Source organism: Vitis vinifera, chromosome 9 (assembly GCF_030704535.1).
Source record: "Vitis vinifera cultivar Pinot Noir 40024 chromosome 9, ASM3070453v1".
Taxonomy (NCBI): domain Eukaryota; kingdom Viridiplantae; phylum Streptophyta; class Magnoliopsida; order Vitales; family Vitaceae; genus Vitis; species Vitis vinifera.
Genome location: NC_081813.1, coordinates 12,573,610 through 12,592,801, shown reverse-complemented (window position 1 = coordinate 12,592,801; position 19,192 = coordinate 12,573,610). Strand labels below are relative to the sequence as shown.

General features: G+C 31.8%; 1 protein-coding gene across 5 annotated transcripts; it reads right to left on the bottom strand.

The window, feature by feature from the left end:
• Nucleotides 1–1,178: 1,178 nt before the first annotated feature.
• LOC104880339 (putative disease resistance protein At1g50180) lies at nucleotides 1,179–18,936 on the bottom strand. Of its 5 annotated transcripts, XR_009466577.1 has the most exons (4): nucleotides 18,610–18,936; nucleotides 14,169–14,892; nucleotides 12,352–12,644; nucleotides 1,179–1,525 (listed from the first exon to the last, which is right to left on the bottom strand). XR_009466577.1 is itself a non-coding variant. In XM_059739663.1 (3 exons), the coding sequence occupies exons 2-3, from the start codon at nucleotides 14,880–14,882 to the stop codon at nucleotides 12,558–12,560; spliced, it is 801 nt and encodes a 266-aa protein (XP_059595646.1). In that variant the 5' UTR covers nucleotides 14,883–14,892; nucleotides 18,610–18,936; the 3' UTR covers nucleotides 12,243–12,557. The 5 variants fall into 5 exon arrangements, 3 of the variants coding, with proteins under 3 accessions (XP_019077584.1, XP_059595646.1, XP_059595645.1); XM_059739663.1 differs by lacking the exon at nucleotides 1,179–1,525 and having other exon boundaries at nucleotides 12,243–12,644; XR_009466576.1 differs by lacking the exons at nucleotides 1,179–1,525; nucleotides 12,352–12,644 and adding an exon at nucleotides 13,429–13,677 and having other exon boundaries at nucleotides 13,717–14,892.
• Between the last annotated feature and the right edge of the window lie 256 nt (nucleotides 18,937–19,192).

Below are 19,192 nucleotides of genomic sequence, written 5' to 3'. Positions count from 1 at the left end.
TGTCAAAAGTCCTCACTAAGAAATTCAAGTTTTTATTTATAAGCCAAAGTTAAGTGGACACTCGCAACATCTCATTGGTCTTCTAAAAACTTCCAAATTCAAAAATCTGGAATTTGGCACCAAAAACACATTTTCACACGAGCTTTGGTCATTTTGCACAAGCACCGGCATTTTCGCACAATCATGCTAATGTCATGCAAAATTTCAAAGTGAATAGCAACAAATGTAAATGCTTTTGGACCATTTCGCAACTTCATGCAAAATTTCGCATGGTGATGGGAAATCCTCTTTTTAAGCTACTACAAATTCCCCTTCCCTGGTCCAATTCACACATTTTGCTAGAACATTCAAAATTGCAGCTAGTTATTTTTCAGCTCTTCTTCGTTACTTCTTCAATTTTCTTCCTTTGAAACCATATCTATGAACAAATTCAAAAATCTTATCAACATATAAAAAATAAATGAAAAACAAAAAGAAACCTATTACCAACAAAAAAAGATGGAAGTTATGAATAGAGAAATATTTAGGAATTCAATTTATGAAAATCAATATTGAGGCGTGTAGTGCGTGCACTCCAAATGAAAGCTCATTTGTCCACTTCAACCAATGGAAACAACGTCAAGTTAACATGGGAAGTGACAGTAAGTGCAATTTTCCTTTTCTAGAAAGCAAGGCCACTTCGTTTAATTACCTTATTCCCCTTGAATGGGATGGTAGAATATGTTATTCAACTAAAATCCAGCTTCTTATACGGCCCCTATATGTTTCTAATTTTCATCTTCATGGATTTCACCTTTTTGTTATGACAGTCGGACATATATTATAATGAGAAAAGTATAAAATACAATTTGTGAAAGCACATGTAAATAATTATGATGAGAAAACGAGTAAATTATAATTAACCTTCTAGGCTGCTACCTATATCCAATCCCTGTCTCTTCCTGATTTTGTCTGACATTACCATCAATAAGCCCATCATTTGGAAAGTTTTGCATACCAACAAATCCAATTGCCTCCAACAGGTTCAAAAGTAATCCATTCAGTGGAAAGGATCAGTTCCACATACTCCAGCAAGAATCGGTACTTTAGCCACCTAGACATTATAAATCAAGAGTATCAATTGGAGTTGATTTAAAACAACCTGTTCAAGCAGATCATTGAGAAGTAGACACTGCCTCTTAAAAGTTGAAACTAGCACAGTTTCAGATTTTCTTAAATCCCAATACTAGAAGTTCAATGTCATGTACAGCCAAATGATTATTTCTCCTAAAAAAAAAACCGTGTTTGATCACATAAATAGGAGCAATCACCTTTCCATAGTAGTCACTCTAAATAATTGCTTCTCTCTGAAGAGTATGTTCATTGGTTGTGGAAATTTCTAACCTTAGTTTTTGCATTAGAAGAAAGAGATATATCTGATGGCTCAGCTTATGGGCATTCTGGCCTAAAACCCCAACTGGAAAAAAATAACCCCACAAGAGCCCAAGCACAGTAAACACCCCTACCTTCCAATATTGCTCCTATCCTGTAAATGATCACAAAAGATCTGTCAGAAATATTAAAAATAGAGTGAATAATAATAAAAACAATACATCAAAAAGGTCACTGGCTGCAATCTTGCTTTAAGAAAAAAATAAGCAGAGCCTACTTTTGTGTACCTGCTATCTTCAAAGCTTCTATACAAGGAAACATATGCGGGACCTGAGGTCCTCACATTGGAACTAGAAATGAAAACAGACTAATCCCTTCCATAAATTATGGTTTTCAAATTATAATTTTTTTAATTTAACCATTGGATGAAAAAGGTTTCCCTACAAAAATAACAAAAGACCAGGGCCAAAAGATATGAAAAGGGAAAAGTTTCTGAACGGATGGAAAGGAAATGGGAAGCATGGGAGGGATGAGAGAAAAATTGCTCTACAAAAATCAATGCATGGAACTCTTGAAAAAATAAATTACCTTATTGCAGTTCATTAGCTATCAAATGAACAATCGATCCCAAAAGTCTCATTCAACAATAGAGAGAGAGATGGAATGCACATGTTGGACTTCAACTTTAATCATGTTCACAAATGCCTCTGGCATCCATATAATCTCCAGTTTTTGGAGGGTGGCGATCAAATTCAATCCATTTGGAATTCTTTCCATTTGTTCACACTGTCTAATCTTTAAATTGAAGAGATTGGGCAAGGATCCTGCATTTATCGTCCACTCCTCTAACTTGGGAAAGTCAGAAATAAAAAGAGAATTAAGTTGAGGAAAGTCTTCACAGCTGCAAACCATTTTCTTTCCATCATATGCATCCCCTAGTTCAAGAACTTTTAGGTGAGGTAGCTTCCCCAATGTTGTCATTGGATCATTCAAAAGTTTAGATTTGGACAATCTTAACTTGGATAGGTTTGGCTTGAATTTGCTGGGATCTGGTAACTTGCTTAGTGCACCATCTATAGACAATCTATAAAAGTCATTGTGACAAGCCTGCAGAAATTGTGTCAAATTTCCTTCTTCAACTCTATCATCCAAGATCTCCACAGACAAGGACCGAAGGCTGTTCAAGATGGGACTTGGAGAATTGAAAATCACCTCCAACTCTTCAAAGCTTTCTAATGAAACAATCTCTAATTTGCGGAGACTAGTTAATTTGACAAGCTCTTTTACATTAGATTTTCTTGCATCAAGCAAGCTCAAAGTCTCTAGGTGACACAAATCAGATAATCGCAACTTGGTAGCACCGGTTACTGTAAATTTTGAAGGAAGATATAGATGTCTCAACTGTAGCATCTTCAACATCACATTTGGGATTTTTGGCACATATCCTTCTAAAGCAAATGATAAATCAAGGGTACGCAAACATCCCAAATTCCCTATGGATGATGGTAAGGATCGTATGCTACTATTCTTTAAACTCAAGTATCTTAAGTGGATGAGACTCCCTATTGTCTTAGGCAACTCTCCTTCAGTTTTAAATCCTTCAAGATGTAAAACTCTAAGTAATTTGAATTCCTCAAGCACGGGTTTCGCCCACTGCCAATCTCTTATCCTACAATCTTTTGCATTGAAAAATAAAAGTGATCGAAGGCGCGAAAAATTTTCATTTTTAGGTGGGACAAATCCATCAACATGTTCACCTAAAAATATGGATAATCTGCGAAGTTTACCCGTTGGCATTACAGGTACCATGGAAGAAGAAAAAACTGTTATTGGCTCCTTCTCATGCCCAAGATGAATACCTTGAAGGAAGGATTGCTCTTTCGCCTTTAACAAGCATAAATCTCGCATGAGATCATGGAGTCGACAAGTTTTGACTCTTCCAGTTAGGCTCCTTGCCCCTACTTCAACCATACACCTATCAATCAGTTCACCCAAGTAACGCTCTGCAATATCCTCTGCCTTTTCTTCATTCATAGATGTAACTATTCCTTCAGCCACCCACATTTGTATCAATTTCTTGGTGGATACTTCAGTATCCTTTGGGAAAAGACCCAGATAAAGAAAGCATGGTTTTAATTGATATGGCAAATCATAATAGCTTAAAGCTAACACCTCCGATATTAATCCATTTTCTTCACCATGTCTTTTACCACTTCGTAGATATAAATTGATATTTCTACACATCATTTCCCACTCTTTCAATCTTCTTTTTTTGGGCAAAAGTCCTCGAAGAGTAATAATGGCTAGTGGCAATCCCCCGCATATACCAACCATTTGCTTCCCCAAATTCTCCCATGCAAAGTCTAAAGAACAACAAAAGACCAAATTAATACATAATTAAAAGTTAGCCAATCAATTCAAATCACATAATTGAGAAGTAGATGTAACCAATTTCTAAGAACAGGTTCAAATAAGGAATGTTTCAAATAAAATAAATGTTGCGCCAGGAAAGTTAATGCAAACATATTAGTTTAAGAACACAAAGATAAAATAATCAACACAAAGATAAAATAATCAATACAAAGGTGTTTGGGGTTTTAACGTGGTTCGACCAACTATGCCTACATTATCGGATGAGAGAGAATCATTCGACCATACAATAGAGAATATTACAGAGGAAAAAGCCAAATACAACTATTGGGTTATCAAAACATCCCATATTTCCCCATTCCTTATATTCGTACCCTACCATGAGCTCCCTCACTCTACTGAGTATCTCCTGTTCTTCCTCACATCTCTATCCACCTCGTATAATATCTACAAGCTCATCTTCATCTCATGATTTTTTCTCCTTATAACCTATAATATATATAGAGATATTTCCAACAACCTTCATTATTATATAAGAAAACCTAATATTACAATAATATATCAACTTAGGAAATATTCTATATAATATTTCTTTACAAAAAGGAATCTACACTAATTAGGAATTTGGAACACTTTCCAACAATGAACGACAATTTTCAGACTTCCTGAATCAAGTTGTTTGAATACCATTAGCTTGAAAATAAGTGTAATGTACTTATGAGCTTGTAAGCCCTACCTAGACTTGTGAGAACAAATAAGTTACACAACAAATTTACCCAATAAGTTCACTTTTAAAAATGTTTCCTTCTAAGTTCATAGGTTTCATAGTTTTATTCTACCTTTGCACTGCTCATCTAAAATTTCATCATTTGTACTTCGGGTAAAAAGAAATATTCTAGCAGTATCATTTAGTATTCTAATTTAAATTATCAACTCAACTTAGAGTTTAATAACTCACAAACTTTTGGTATTAATGAATTAACTTATGCTACATGTTTTTTAAATTTGTGAAACTTACGGTTTCATCCATAAATTTGGTGATTCCTACACCATTGCTTTTCAAGCAAAGAAGTTGATTATTAATTTGTGAATGAAAAATCATAAGTACATTAGTCAATTTGTGTATCTACCCAAATCCTAGTCCCTTTCTAGTATGAAGTTCTATTGCAATCCAAAACAGATTCATAGAGAAAAAGAGAGAAAAGAAAAGAAAATTTAGAATTTTTTATTATGAATTCTCTCGAAAATAAGTACAACACCATTAGAATTTAAATAGGCTTAATAAAAGACAATAAAAACTAATTTACCTTTGCTTTTATAAAGAAAGGAAATAATTCTAATATACTAACTAAATATATTAACAATTTCTAACATCCCTCACAAACTCACGATGTAGTTGCAAGAAGCACTGAGAGTTTGTCAACCAAAAAACCGAAAACACGAAAGTAAGGTGTGACTTGATAAACAACTTTGCAATCATACTATTAAGAAAATCCCTTACCAACCAATCGAGCTTTATACAACTTAATCGAAGTACCAAATACCAAGTATCAATCTTATGCAAAGCAAAAAGTTCCTCAATCATAGCCTAAAGAGGTTAAGAAGAATGTGGGCGAGGAGAATCCACAATTTCAAAAAGTGTTGGAGTAGCCATAGGAGGAGAGGAAGGTGCATGACAATCAAAAATCAAAGTACCAATATCTACATAAAAACTATTTGTATTATCCAAGAAAATATCAATACAAACAAGGTCAGACTTCGAGACTTTATGAGATTCAATATGAATAGAAAAGAAAAGTATATGCTCAAGGAAGAAGAAGTAATGGAAGACATAAAATTAAAACTATCAAGGAAAGAGAGAAGAAGAAAAAGAAAAAAGAAAACACAAAACTAAAACCATCAAGGAAAGAAAGATAGAAGTTGACATAAAACTATCAAGGAAAAAGAGATCAAGGAAGAGAGAGAGAAGACACAAAACCATAGAAGAAGAAGGGATAGATAGAATTTAGATTCATATCTAACAAACAAAGACAAACAAAATTTGGATTCATGTCCAAAAAACAAATAGGGGAAATATAAAATCAGATTGTGTATGCAATCTTTCCAAATGTTCCCAAATCTCCTTAACAGTTTCGTACTTCGCCAATTGTATGTCCATCGAATTATTAACAGAGTTTGTTGATCCAAGTGATAGTTTTTTAATTGCTTACTTCTCAAACATCTAATTGCTATGCATATTTTTCATCATTTTCATCTATAAGTTTGTGTAGAGTGTCAATAATATAACCCCACATCTTTTTGCCCTTTAAAAAATTGTTCATCATATAACTCCAATATGAATAATTTTTTTATCTAATCTTACATTAACAGATTCAAGATAATCATCTCATTCACTAGCCATGACGAACAAATAACTACCAAACAAAAAAAGCAAATACAAACCGAAGAAAACAAATACGAAATTAAATACTAGGATTAAATAGGAAAAGAATGATGTGATCACCCACTATGATATCCCATGATCATTTATGACAAAAAAAGAATTCCACGATCGAGCAGATTCGCGAAAGTAATGTATGAGATTAAACTCTCTTCCATGAGATTCTAAATCAAAATATCCAGTAAAAAAATCGATTTTGCTCTGATACAATGTTGAAATCCAAAAAAATTCAAAGAGAAAAGAGAGAAAAGAAAAGAAAATCTAGGATTTTTTATCATGAATTCTCTTGAAAATAGGTACAACACCATTAGAATTTAAATAGGCCTAATAAAAAAAATAAAGACTAATTTACCTTTACTTTATAATGAAAAAAAAGTCATTCCAATATAGTAACTAAATATATTAATAATTTCTAACAAGTTCTACTTTTGGAGCTAACAATAAAGTAATTAAATTTTTTATAATCAAGGAAACTAAAATAACAAATTGTGATTAGTGAAACTCCATGTGGTGAAATATAGTTCAATATTCGGATGAACAAGTTCTTAATGCCTACATTAAAAAAAAAATTAAAAATAAAAATAAAAAAGAAGATAAAATAAATAAACTTTTTCAACAAAAAATGGCATTGAAATTAACCATACTGCAAGTCAATGCCAAAACTAGTATAGTTTGCATGTTATAACTATAATACATTAAATATAATGGATCCACAATGCAAAATGCTTTGATTTGGAAATTTAGGATCTAGGAACATCATTGATAATGAGTATCCCAAATTTTATTTCAATAGCAAAATCTAGACTTAAATCAAAGAAGCTTGATTGAGTTCTAAAAATACAATTGGAAAAGGAAACAAAAAAGCCAATTTCCCAAAATGTTGAGTATCTAAACAATGACCAATATTTCATTTCCCAAAATTTGTGGAATAGGTTATAAGACTATAATGATTAAGTGAATGAGAAGGTTGCATGCTAGAGATTTCTCAATTCTTGAGTAATGTAAACCAAGTCCTATAGGAAACTTGTTCTTTACTCTTGTAAACCAAGTTCTATAAGAAACTAGCCATAATTAGAATTGGATTTTTTTGTATCATTAGATGAAAAATTATGGCAAATATCATTAATGATAATCCTACCACTAATATCCTAAGAAGTTCCTTATACCTTTGGCACCCCTTAGCCTATTCTTGATTGATGGATAAGAAAGAACAAACGATGCATATACGATATCATTTTCAATAGGATATGAAATCCATTGATATTATATCCAACGAAAATGATATTCTAAGATATTATATCCAATGGAATGTGTCATAATATGCTTATGTTTGGTTTGTAGAAAATAATGAAATTAAAAACATAAATATCACGTTTCAATGTTCGATTTTTTACAATAAAAAATATATTGAATCCTAATATTTGTTATTAAAAAAAATTATGAAATCTTTCTCATGTTTAACCTTATTACAATTGCTAATTTAGTATTTTTTTATTTTTTATTTGTTTGTTATTAACATTCATGATTAAAATATTTAAAAATATTATTAAATATATAAAAGCATTTTATACATATTAAATCTTATGTTAAATATCATGGAAAAGATGGGGTTTGGGGCTAAGTGGGTTAGTTGGATGAGGTGGCATATTTCTTCAACTCATTTCTCAATCTTGTTTAATGGTTCCCCACTAAGCTTTTTCCAAAGTTCTAGAAGCCTAAAACAGGCAAATCCTCTTTCTCCTTTCCTCTTCATTTTGGCAATGGAGGCGATGTCTTGTATATTGAAGAGGGCTTTACAAGGAGGCTATCTTGAGTTCATGGCTAGTTGGAGAGGAAGTGATGGCAGTGTCTCATCTTTTATTTGTTGATAATACCCTACTTTTTTGTGATTTAAGCAAGGAACATGTGGAGGTCTTGAGTTGGGCTTTCACGTGGTTTGAAGCGATGTTCGGATTAAAAATCAATCTTCACAAAAGCGAGTTGATTCCAATGGGGGTGGTTCCTAATTTTGAGGAGTTGGCTAGGGTGTTAGGCTACAAGGTGAGCTCTCTTCCCTCTTGTTATTTGGGCATTCTTTTGGAAGCCACTTTCAAATCCCCATGTGTTGGGGATGCAGTGGAGGAGAGATTTCGGAAACGGTCACTTTGTGGAAAGGACGGTACTTGTCCAAAGGAGGGAGGTTAACTTTGGTAAAGAGCACTCTCTCTAACCTCCCAATCTACTTTATGCCGTTGGTTGTCATTCCTCACAAGGTGTGCTTAAGGTTAGAGAAAATTCAAAAAGATTTCCTTTGGGGGAGAGGAGTCTCCCAAAGTAGGTCACATTTAGTGAATTGGTTTATTTTCTATGTGGAAAAAAAGGATGGGGGCTTAGGTATCAAAAATCTATCTATGTTGAATAAGGCTCTTCTTGGAAAAAGGTGTTGGAAATTTGCATCTGAGAATGAGCCTTCATGGAAACAAGTGATTGTAGGGAAATATGGAGAAGAAATGGGAGATTGGTGTTCTGGTGCTTCAAGGGAAGGTTGCAGAGTTGGGCTTTGGAAGGCGATTAGCAATGGGTGGATGGATGGAGTTTAGCAAAAGGGTGGCTTTTAAGGTGGGGAATGGTAGAAGAGTGCGGTTCTAAAAGGATAGGTGGTGCGAAGAGGATTCCTTGGAAGAGTCTTTTCCAAACTTGTACTCTCTTGTCTCCTCCAAAGATGCTTGGGTAGCTCAATTGTGGGATCAATCTGGGGAAGAGGGTCACTAGAACCATGTATTCACAAGACTTAACAATGATTAGGAACTGGAAGAGGTGGAAGCTTTTTTCAGAAGGTTACACGGACAATCGCTTAGAAGGGACAATGAGGATGTCATGTCTTGACGAGTTTTAAAGAAAAACCTCTTTACAGTTAAGTCCTTTTACTCATCCCTAGTTCCTTGCAACGGTAGAGAGTTCCCTTCAAGCATAGTTTGGAACCCTTTGGTTCCGAAGAGGGTTAGCTTTTTTGCTTAGGAAGCTATTTAAAGGAGAATTCTAACTATGGATCAATTAAAAATGAGGGTTTGGATTTTACCAAGTAGTTGCTTTTTATGTAAAGCGGAAGAAGAATTAGCAAATCATGTGCTTATTCACTGTCTTAAGGCAACTATGATTTAGCACCTTATTTTTGCTCTTTTTGGTGTTCAGTGGGTTATGCCCAATTCTATCAAGGAAACCATACTTAGTTGGAACGGCTCCTTTGTTGGAAAGAAAAGAAAAAAGGCATGAAATGTAGCCCCTATATGTTTATTTTGGACCTTATGGAAGGAGAGAAACAAAAGAGTCTTGGAAGATACCAAACTAGCAGATCAAGCTATTTTACAGTCTTTTTAGTACATGTTTTTAGATTGGGTTAGGTTGCATGTAGGTTGTAAATCTTGGTCCATTTTCGATTTCATTGATTCGTTGGGATATAAGTAAGGGGGTGATTTTTTGCTCTTCCTTTTCCTTTTGGCTTTGTTGCCTTGTATACATCATGTATACTTTCAAGTGTACTTTAGGCTTTCTTAATACAATTGCTTTTACTAATAAAAAAATATTATGTTAAATAATATAGGTCCAATATTCACATTTTTTTAATTCTTTTCTTATTAAACATGAGATATGATAATGATAAGATAACTTATCCTATTTCATCACCATTCAAAGATGACATAACATGTATCATCCTATCTCTTATCTATCCTATAATACATTCAACCAACCAAACATGAGAAATATTAAATTGAGTTGGGGTATAATTTGAATATATATATATATATATATATTTATTTTGTTATTTTTAGAAGCAAAGAACACAAACATTTTCTTACCTATTTCAACAGGAAAAAAACAGAAATCTATTTACTATTCACTGATCATAAAATAAAAGGAAATACACAAAATGATCATCTAGCTTCAAACATTGACCTCCTAAGTAGAAATATCCAAAAAAAAAAAAGGTAGCCATTTTCTTAAAGTTCATTCTCTTAAAAATTAAATTAAAAGGAAAAAACTGTTCATGAATATCAACCAGATTTTTTCAGTTTACTCATATTAATGAAATATTATTCTTATATATAAAAGCATGAAAAAATACAAGAAGGAAACATGTTTCTAAAATAATTTTTAAACAAATAAAAACCGGGAAACAGAAAGGTATCCAAACAGCACCATAATGATATGCTCCATTTCATTCCTAAATGCATGACTAAGCTTTGTTACCAAACATATAGCCCTCCAACAATTAGATATAGAATTTCATGCACAATCCTATAATGATGATTTTTTTTTTTTCCTTTTGGCATTTTGCTCACACCAGATATTCAAAAGTGGCATGCCACCTTGAAAAGAAAGGCAAGGTAGTCCATTCAGACAGTCCCCTACTGCCCTCTGCCTCTTATCTATCATGCACCCTGAAGGATTTGCTTCTTCAGTTCTGCTATAGTGTATTTTTGGTAGATGATTTGCAATGCTGTAGGAAGAGACTAGCTAACTGAAGTCAAAGCATGATAGCTACCCTAAAAATGAAATGATGCTATTGATATTAGAGTTAAAGATGGATCCTAATTATTACTTTAAAAAAAACATATTTTAAATAATAATTCTCATGAATTTCACATCTTTTGAATAGTAATTCTACCTAAAATACTCGATTAACATATTGTTTCTCTTGCAATGGTTACTAACCATATTTTGAGTTGTGAATTGATTTTAAGGTGTAAATGATGCATTTAATTGATCATGGAAGAAAGAAGATTGAAAAGCATTGAAAAAGAGAGAGATGAGAATTTCACACGTACATGTGAAATTTGGCACAATCGTGTGAATTGGGATAGAGGAGCATAATGGTTGTAGGGAGTTAAGGAGTATATGTGAACTAATTTCGCATGAACATGTGACTAACTTCCGTTTCGCATGCTTGTGCAAAACTATTAGTTCTCATGCAAAATTGCCAGTTCTCGTGCAAAATTGCCAGTTCTCGTGCAAAATTGTGATTTTGGCACAAATCTCAATTTTTTTTGAATTTGGAAGATTCCGAAAGACCTCTAAGATGATGCCAAGTCTCCATTAATGTAATCTTCCTATAAATAGAAGTTTAAAACTCTCATTTGGGACTTTTACTTGTTGCACTTTTGGATTTGAAACTATTTTACAGATTTTTCTCTTTATCTCTCTTAATAGAAGTTTTATTTTATTTCATTTTCTCACTAGCCAAACATGCCTTATGAGACCAAATCTCCAAGCATGAGTAGCTAGATTTCATTTTTCTTGGAAAAAGAAGGATCTAGAGTCAAAATCTATGGTGGATTAGTCACTTGAAGCTAAGATTAAAAGGTAATTTTGATTGAGTTTATTCATTGACTGAAATTTGGGAGTTTTTCTCTTCAAATTGTCTTGAATGAGTGCAAATTAGGTAAATTCATCAAATTCTAAAATCTAAATTTAATGAGATTGAATAGTTGCATTGTGTGAATCATTGGAAGATGATTTAAGATAAATTAAGCTTACTTGTGAATAATTAATTAGTGAAATTAGAATTCCTAATTTGAGATTTCAATGGATCTAGATTTAAAGCTAAATCAAATATTGGTTTAGGTGAGATTTTAAGATCTTCAATCTAACTTGATCAAAAATAGATCTTGATGACCTTTTTACCATAGAAATTGATTTCTAATCAATTCGTAATCTGAGAACTTTTTTATTGATGGAATTTTCTCTAATTTTGGTCAATTTTATGTTTTCATTTACAATCAAATTTTCTCAAATTTCATTGCTAATTCTTCACTATCTCATTTTCATCATCATCATCATCTCAATTCTCACCATTTTTCCTCTTGATTGCCTAACACATTCATCATCCTCATGGATGATACCTAAACCGATATACTACCGTAATTTCCATTAAAAGCCATTTTTTATTGGACAAAAGTTACCTTTAGATAGTTGAATTAGATTATAAATTTTGTTTTGATACAATAAACAACAAAACATCCATGGATCAGATCCAAACCCACTATAGCTTAAAACTTAAATAGCAATATATGTGCAAAAAAATAAAACAAAAAAAAAAATAGAGCAACTATTATTAGGGTTAACATGGATTCTAACCCACTGAAGTTTAACCCAAATAACAATATAGCAGTAGGAATGGAATGAGAAACTACCTAGACCTCTTTCTGGAAACATTGCTTTCTTTTTTAACAGCTCCCAACTCTGATCTAGATTTAGACACTGAGGTTCATGGACCAAGCCTTGTGTATCTACATGGATAGCTACATCTTTATTGCGTGTAGTGATGATTATTTTGCTCCCGCCATTTCCAATTGGAAAGGCAGGTTTCAGACTGTCCCATGCTTGCTTAGTCCAAATGTCATCGAGAATCACTAGGGATTTCTGTTTTTTTTTGGAATTCATAGAGACTACTGGCAAGCTCTTCATACCTCATTTGTAAAATACCCTTCTGATTCGCGCATGTAAATCCAGTCGGGTCATTTAATCAAAAACATTTATAAAACCTATGACCTCATACTAGTGTAGCAAAGCTACTATAGTATAGTGGCTCTAGGGTCAAACTCTGGGATGGGTTTTCATTCTACTAGTGATATGATTAGGAATTGAATTTAATGATTTCCTTTATCAAAAACTTAGAGTTTAAAAGAAAATAAAATTTGTTTTGAAAGTGTTTGAAACTAAATTAACATAAACTAATTAAAAATGGAAGAAAGAAAGTCTCCCGGAGCTCAAGATTGCTAGGATCAAGTTTAGAATGCAAAGTGGAAAATTCCGGATTTTTCTCCTCGCATTGGGGATTTAACCTATAGTTATTTCCCAAACCGGTATAGGTTTAACAATGAAGATTTAATCCATAAAAATCAATAGAAATGGTAGTCAAGGTCCATTAATGGCTTTAGACACTATGGGTCTTCACCTTGAACCACTTTCCAATGGCTCGTACATGATAACTAATGGACTGATATGGATCTAGCAATAAGCATCCACAGAGACCTGAAGCTTACCATGTATTGGCCATTCAAAGTGATTCTAAGGGATTTAAAGCAAAACTTTGGATTTAAAAGCCATTTATGAACTTCAACTACCTGTATTTAAGGCACGAGCGTTTTCCACCTTGCATCTAGACTTTTCACCTAGCTTCCATCACTCCAAGAAACCAAAAGTTTAGCCTCTCATCCTCTGAGAAAACATCCTCAGAGGTTGTTTGGCTTCCAAGAAAAAGAAAATAGTAAAGAGAAAAGGGAAAACGAGAGAGCTCTGTATATTTTTCTAAGTGTAAAACATAACACGCGTGATACCTCCAAGAGGTGATTTCCACCCCTTATATAGTTTTTACAAAATCAAAGCTTGTGATTGGCTTGTTACAAGGAGAAGAAAGGAAATTACATCAAAAAATACAAAAGAAAATATCTAAAGTGGAGTCGGCAAAAACAGAGGAAAATTCGCACCACGCATGGGGTGTGCGAATTTTCGCACACCTGAGGGGGGTGTGCGAGTTTCGCACACCATTCGCACACCATTTGCACAGCTAAGGGGGTGTGCGAATTTTGCACACCATTCGCACACCTGGAGCAGTTTTTTTCCGAAGGCCATATCTTCCTCGTTTCAGCTCCAAATCGTACACGGTTTGAAGCGTTGGATTCTTGACTTCCTAAGCTTTGAAATGGTATATAGAATGTAAAAAATGGACTTCGGGAAGTGCTCCAAAAGTGCCAAAGAAAACTGCAGCTGCTGTCCTCTGTTTTCCTCCTTGCTTCTCTTTGGTTTTCTTTGGTTTTCTCCTTTGGATGACTTGTCTTAATGATCTAAAAAGATGTCAAAAACACTAAAACTAGCCACAAATATGATTAGGAGTCATTGCTAGGTCCTTAACATGCCAATTGGAATAAAGATGAAGAATTACTACACAAAAGTGCTTAAAACATAATGACTTAAAGGTGTAAAATAACACTTTTTGGGTAGTAATCACCTTCCTCTCATCTTTTTTAGGAGAGCAGAGATCAATGAAAATCCCCTGCAAGACATCTTGTGGTCGACATTGTTGAGATATGTAAGCCCAAGCAAAAGAATCAAAGTAACTCCTAACATCAGTTTGATGGTAAACCTTTGTGGCAAGAGTGGTCTTCCCCAAACCACCCATACCACAAATGGAAACGACTCGGCACTTCTCATCTCTCACTAAATAGTTTACCAATTCCTTCACATTTTCCTCCAATCCAACAACATCCTCTTCAATCAAATGGGGATAAGTTCGCCTTCTTCGTTGCTGCAACTCATATCTAGAACTCGAAGCTTCACTTTCTCTTACAGTTTTTATACCATAAGTTTCTAAACTTCTAGTGAGATCAGAAATCTTCTTTTGGATATCCTGAATCTTGGATCCAACAGAAAAGTCCATCTGCCTCACCATCCCTCGGATTTTTCCTTCCTTTTCAACATGAAGAATAAAATTTTCTACAACATCCTCGGCATCATAAGCAACTTCTCTTATCTCTGCAATCCAGTTGCGGACTTTCTTGTCTTCTTCTTGTTTTGCATCAGCATCTTCTAAGAAACATTGCATCCTTCTCAGCTCAGTTTGCATCTGCTCAACTTGATCCTTCACCTCCAATAAGAAACTTGCCTTGTGAATTAGTAAGTAGGCAAGTCTTTCCACAGCAAAGCCAACAACTGACTCGGCCATTTTTAATTCACTGCAACAAAAAGAAAGTCAAGGAGAAGCTGTGTTATTAGCTTTAAGTGGAAAAAAAGAAGGAACTATTTTCAAGAATTATTCCTAAAAAAAATTTTTAAAATTATTTTTTAATAATTGCTTTCAAAAATGTTCCCAACAAGAACCTCAATATTTGAAATGAGAATGGGTGGAACAGAACGACCCTTGTGAAAAAGCATGCTTAAAAAGAAAACAAAACAAAAAATGGTTGAATTTTTTGTTTTGCCTCTCCAAATTGCTTCAATTTGATTGTGTAGTAAGGACTGTTATTTCTTTTTCCTTTTTGTTTTTGATAAAATTAGGAGTACTTATGGTCTCTGTATCCTCAAAGAACCAATTCAGCATGGCTAAAAGTTCAACCCAACGTTCAAAGAACCAATTTCATTCTATTTCCTCCACATTAAACACTTCAGAAGCAATTAATTGCATTCTAGTTCTGATTCAGTTTTTCTGATTCTGATTTTGTTTTTTTATTCCATTTCCTTCACTTCAAGTAAATGCTTCAATGGAATTCATGATTCTAATTCTCTTTGGCTATGATTCCAAGAAAGTGCTAAGAAAAGGGGAAAAAAATGTTAAAGAAAATGATTTTTTTTCATATTTGGTTTTTATGGAAAATACAAAAGAAAATTAATTAGAAACTTATATATTTTCAAATTATTTATTGTTTATATATAAGAATTAAAACAAGTTAAATAAATTTGAAGATGTATATACAAATAATTTATTGACTTTAAATTTATTCTTTTATTTTTCTTCATTTTTTATTTCTTTCTACTTTTCCTCTCCATCTTCTTTCCTTCCTACTTTTCCTCTTTATTTTCTTTACCTCACAGTTTCTCCAAAGTTTCCAAAAACTAAACATAGTCTTTCCTTTCATTCATTCCTTTCCCCCATTCCCATTCCTTTTGAAGTTAGTAAACATGGCATAAGGTCATGTTTGGTACATAAAAATGGGGAATGGAGAATGAGAATGAATATTTTATTTCATTCCTATATCTTATTTAGTGATTCCAATTCTTGTGTGTGAATACACATAGAAATATAAGATTGAAATGATTATGTATTTCCATTTCAATGTTAGGTAAATGAGAATGAGAATGGAAAAAGAAATAAATTGGTAATAACATCCATACACATTGTTTATTTTAAAAAACATCTTTTGAGAGTTTTTTAAAAAAAATAATAATAATAAGAGTGTGTTTGGTAATATGATTCAAAAATAATGTTCTGTTTTTAAAAACAAAAAATTGTTTTTAAAAATTTATAGTATTGTTTGGTCCTTATTCTCAAGAAACATTTTTAAAAAACAAATTGAAATAGAGAACAAGTAGAGATTGTTTTCACCGGTTTCTAAAAACAAAAAGGAAAATATAAAGAAATAAAAATAAATAAAAACTATAAAAAGCAAATAAAGTATAACACTATGTTGCCTCTTTCATTCTCTTTCTCCACCACCTAATACTAATACTAAAAATATTCAAACATGAAATTCCTTTAAAACACATGCGCTTATTTAAATTTCTTTGAACTTCTCTAAATTGTTTTATTAAGCAAATAGATTTTAAATCAAGCAACACTTGATACAAAAAAATTATTTTTAGCAATAATTTAAAGCTCAAAAACTAATTCAATAAGTATTAAAAAGTTATCAAACTCAAAACCAATCAAATTAACAATAGAAAGTCATAAATCAAAATTCATTTTCAATGAATTTGCTAGTTTTTTTTTCACATATAATCATAATTTTACAAATTTTTTCACTACATAAATAAACTCCCAATTAAGCAAAACTTAATACGTTGGATTCATTAACAAGTCTAGTAATTTTAAAAAATAATTTGAAACTCAATTAGTAACTCAATAAATACAAAAAAAAATTGTGAACTAAAATTGGTTTAGAATTACTATTGTTTCTCTTCTACATATAACCATATTTTTCAGATTTTTTTTTTCACTTTACAAATAAACTTCAATCTTGTTTCAAATAGTAACCCAATAAATACAAAAAATTTATGAACTAAAATCGGTTTACAATGACTATTGTTTCTCTTCTACATAAAACCATATTTTTCAAAAAAAAATCACTAGACAAATAGACTTCAAATCAAGCAAGATTGAATGTATAAGATTCATTAACAAGTCTAAACATATGTTGAAGCTCAAATAATAATCCAATTAATATTAGAACTTGATGTATAAAATTGGTTTAGAATAACTTTAGCGTTTATCTTATACATATAACTATATTTTTTTATAAATTTTCTCATTAAAGAAATAAATGTCAAATCAAACGAGGCTTTGTATTGAATTTATAAATGAGTTTTTAATTTTTTAAAATAATTTAAATTTCAAAAAATAGATATAATCACTAAAAAAAATATATCAGAACTAATACATTATGAATCACTTTATTGTTTATCTTATACACACAATTGCATTTTGTAAAGTTCTTCACTGGGTAAATAAATTCTAAATTAAATGAGACATCATCAATACTTTAAATTCTTTAATGAATTTTCTAACTTTTAAGAATAATTTGGAATTCAAAAACCTGATTGGTTAATTGTCGACTAAATTAAAAGTTTTAGAATGCTTTGTTCATAATTGAGCATTAAATGTGTACATGTATGTAATGAAAAATTTGGTTCAGTTACACCTGAAAATTTAATTTGATTAATTTTCAAATTCATTTTAAATAAAATATTATTTATAATTAAATTATTCTTATTTATTATAAGAGTGTTATTCATATTTTTAAATTTATTTATAATTATTTTTAATAAGATTTGAATTAAATTAAATTTACAATTTTTGAACAAAATCAAAATAAATAAAAAATATTTTTAAAAACATCTTATTCACACGAAATTTTGGTTTTTTATTCTTTAAAAAGTGTTTCTAGAAAACAACTTATCAAATACCTTTACTTTTAAGTATTAAAAATATTAAAAGCGCTTTCTAGAATCACTATCAAACGGGTTCTAAAAAAATATATTGTTTATTCTTTAACATAAAAATAAGTATTATAAAGCATCATAACACAGGTCGGCAAAGAAAAATAATATTTACTCAACAAATAAAAAATTAACCATAAAAAGATTTTACACCTGATAGAAATAGAAATGAATGGATAAAATAATAATTTTAACATGTTGGATATCATTTCTTGCACGAATCAAAATATCTCCTCTTAGAAATCAATTGAAATTCCACTATTTTTCATTTCTATTATAATCATTTTTTTATTTCCTTCTGATGATGGGAATGGATGAGAAAAGTCCAGTGTAACAAAAATGCCCAAGAGAAAAGGGAAAAAGGAAAAGGGGGAAAAACTGCCTTATGAAAAATCTAAGATTTATCGGAAGATTACAAGCTTGAAATCACAGCAGCGATCAATATATCAACATATAAATTATCCTCGACTCTGCAAGAAAACCAAAATTCTACAAAGTACTTAATAATTCCAGTAATCACAAGCCCTAAATTGTTCGATCTGATTAATCACAACACAATTATCCGAAAATTCTTAATCTTAACTGCCAATTCTTCACCGTTTTCCAGATTTGACTTAAAAAATTAATCGATGATTCCAAATAAAGTAAAGCTCCTCCGAAGAGGTTTTCTTTTTAATTTGTAAATCAAACAAACAGGAAACGTTGGAACAGAGAAACGAGAGAGCCTTAGAGGGGCTTACGATTAGCGTCTCAAGAAGAGATTGCGAAGGAAACAACTGGTGCGACAGCTTCAGTTGTTTCCTTAAACAGCAAAGCAGGACAGCTATGGCTATATCTCTCCGCCTCCTTCCTTCGATTTTTCAGCGTCTTTGCCCTATCATACCCCGCCCTATATGTAAGCTTGCACTTCTTCTTCGTCAACGCAAGACCCAGGTCTACGCCATGAGTCATCTACCTCATTGCTTTCCTGTGTCCTTTTTGCTCAATATTTCCGCCAAATTTCAATGTTTCAAGACACCAAATTTATATACTCACCTAACCCCATAGTTGGACACCTTATCGTGATCTCCGGTTGATATGCTACATTTAACTATTTAAGTAACATTGGAGTTTGGACGTCTATTAAATATTAAAATAAAATTTGAATAAATTAATTAATTTTAATTATCAATTTATTTAAACCAAATGGATCAATATTTTAGTATTAAATATAATATCAAACGAGATAAATTATTATCCAATATCATAAACATTAATTGAAATAATGTTAATATGTATATTATTATTTATTTTATCATTTTTTTAAGTTTTAATTAATTTTTA

What these genes read in the sequence shown, in the direction of transcription:
- LOC104880339 (XM_019222039.2), bottom strand. Translation starts at nt 3,705, where the DNA reads ATGGTTGGTATATGCGGGGGATTGCCACTAGCCATTATTACTCTTCGA.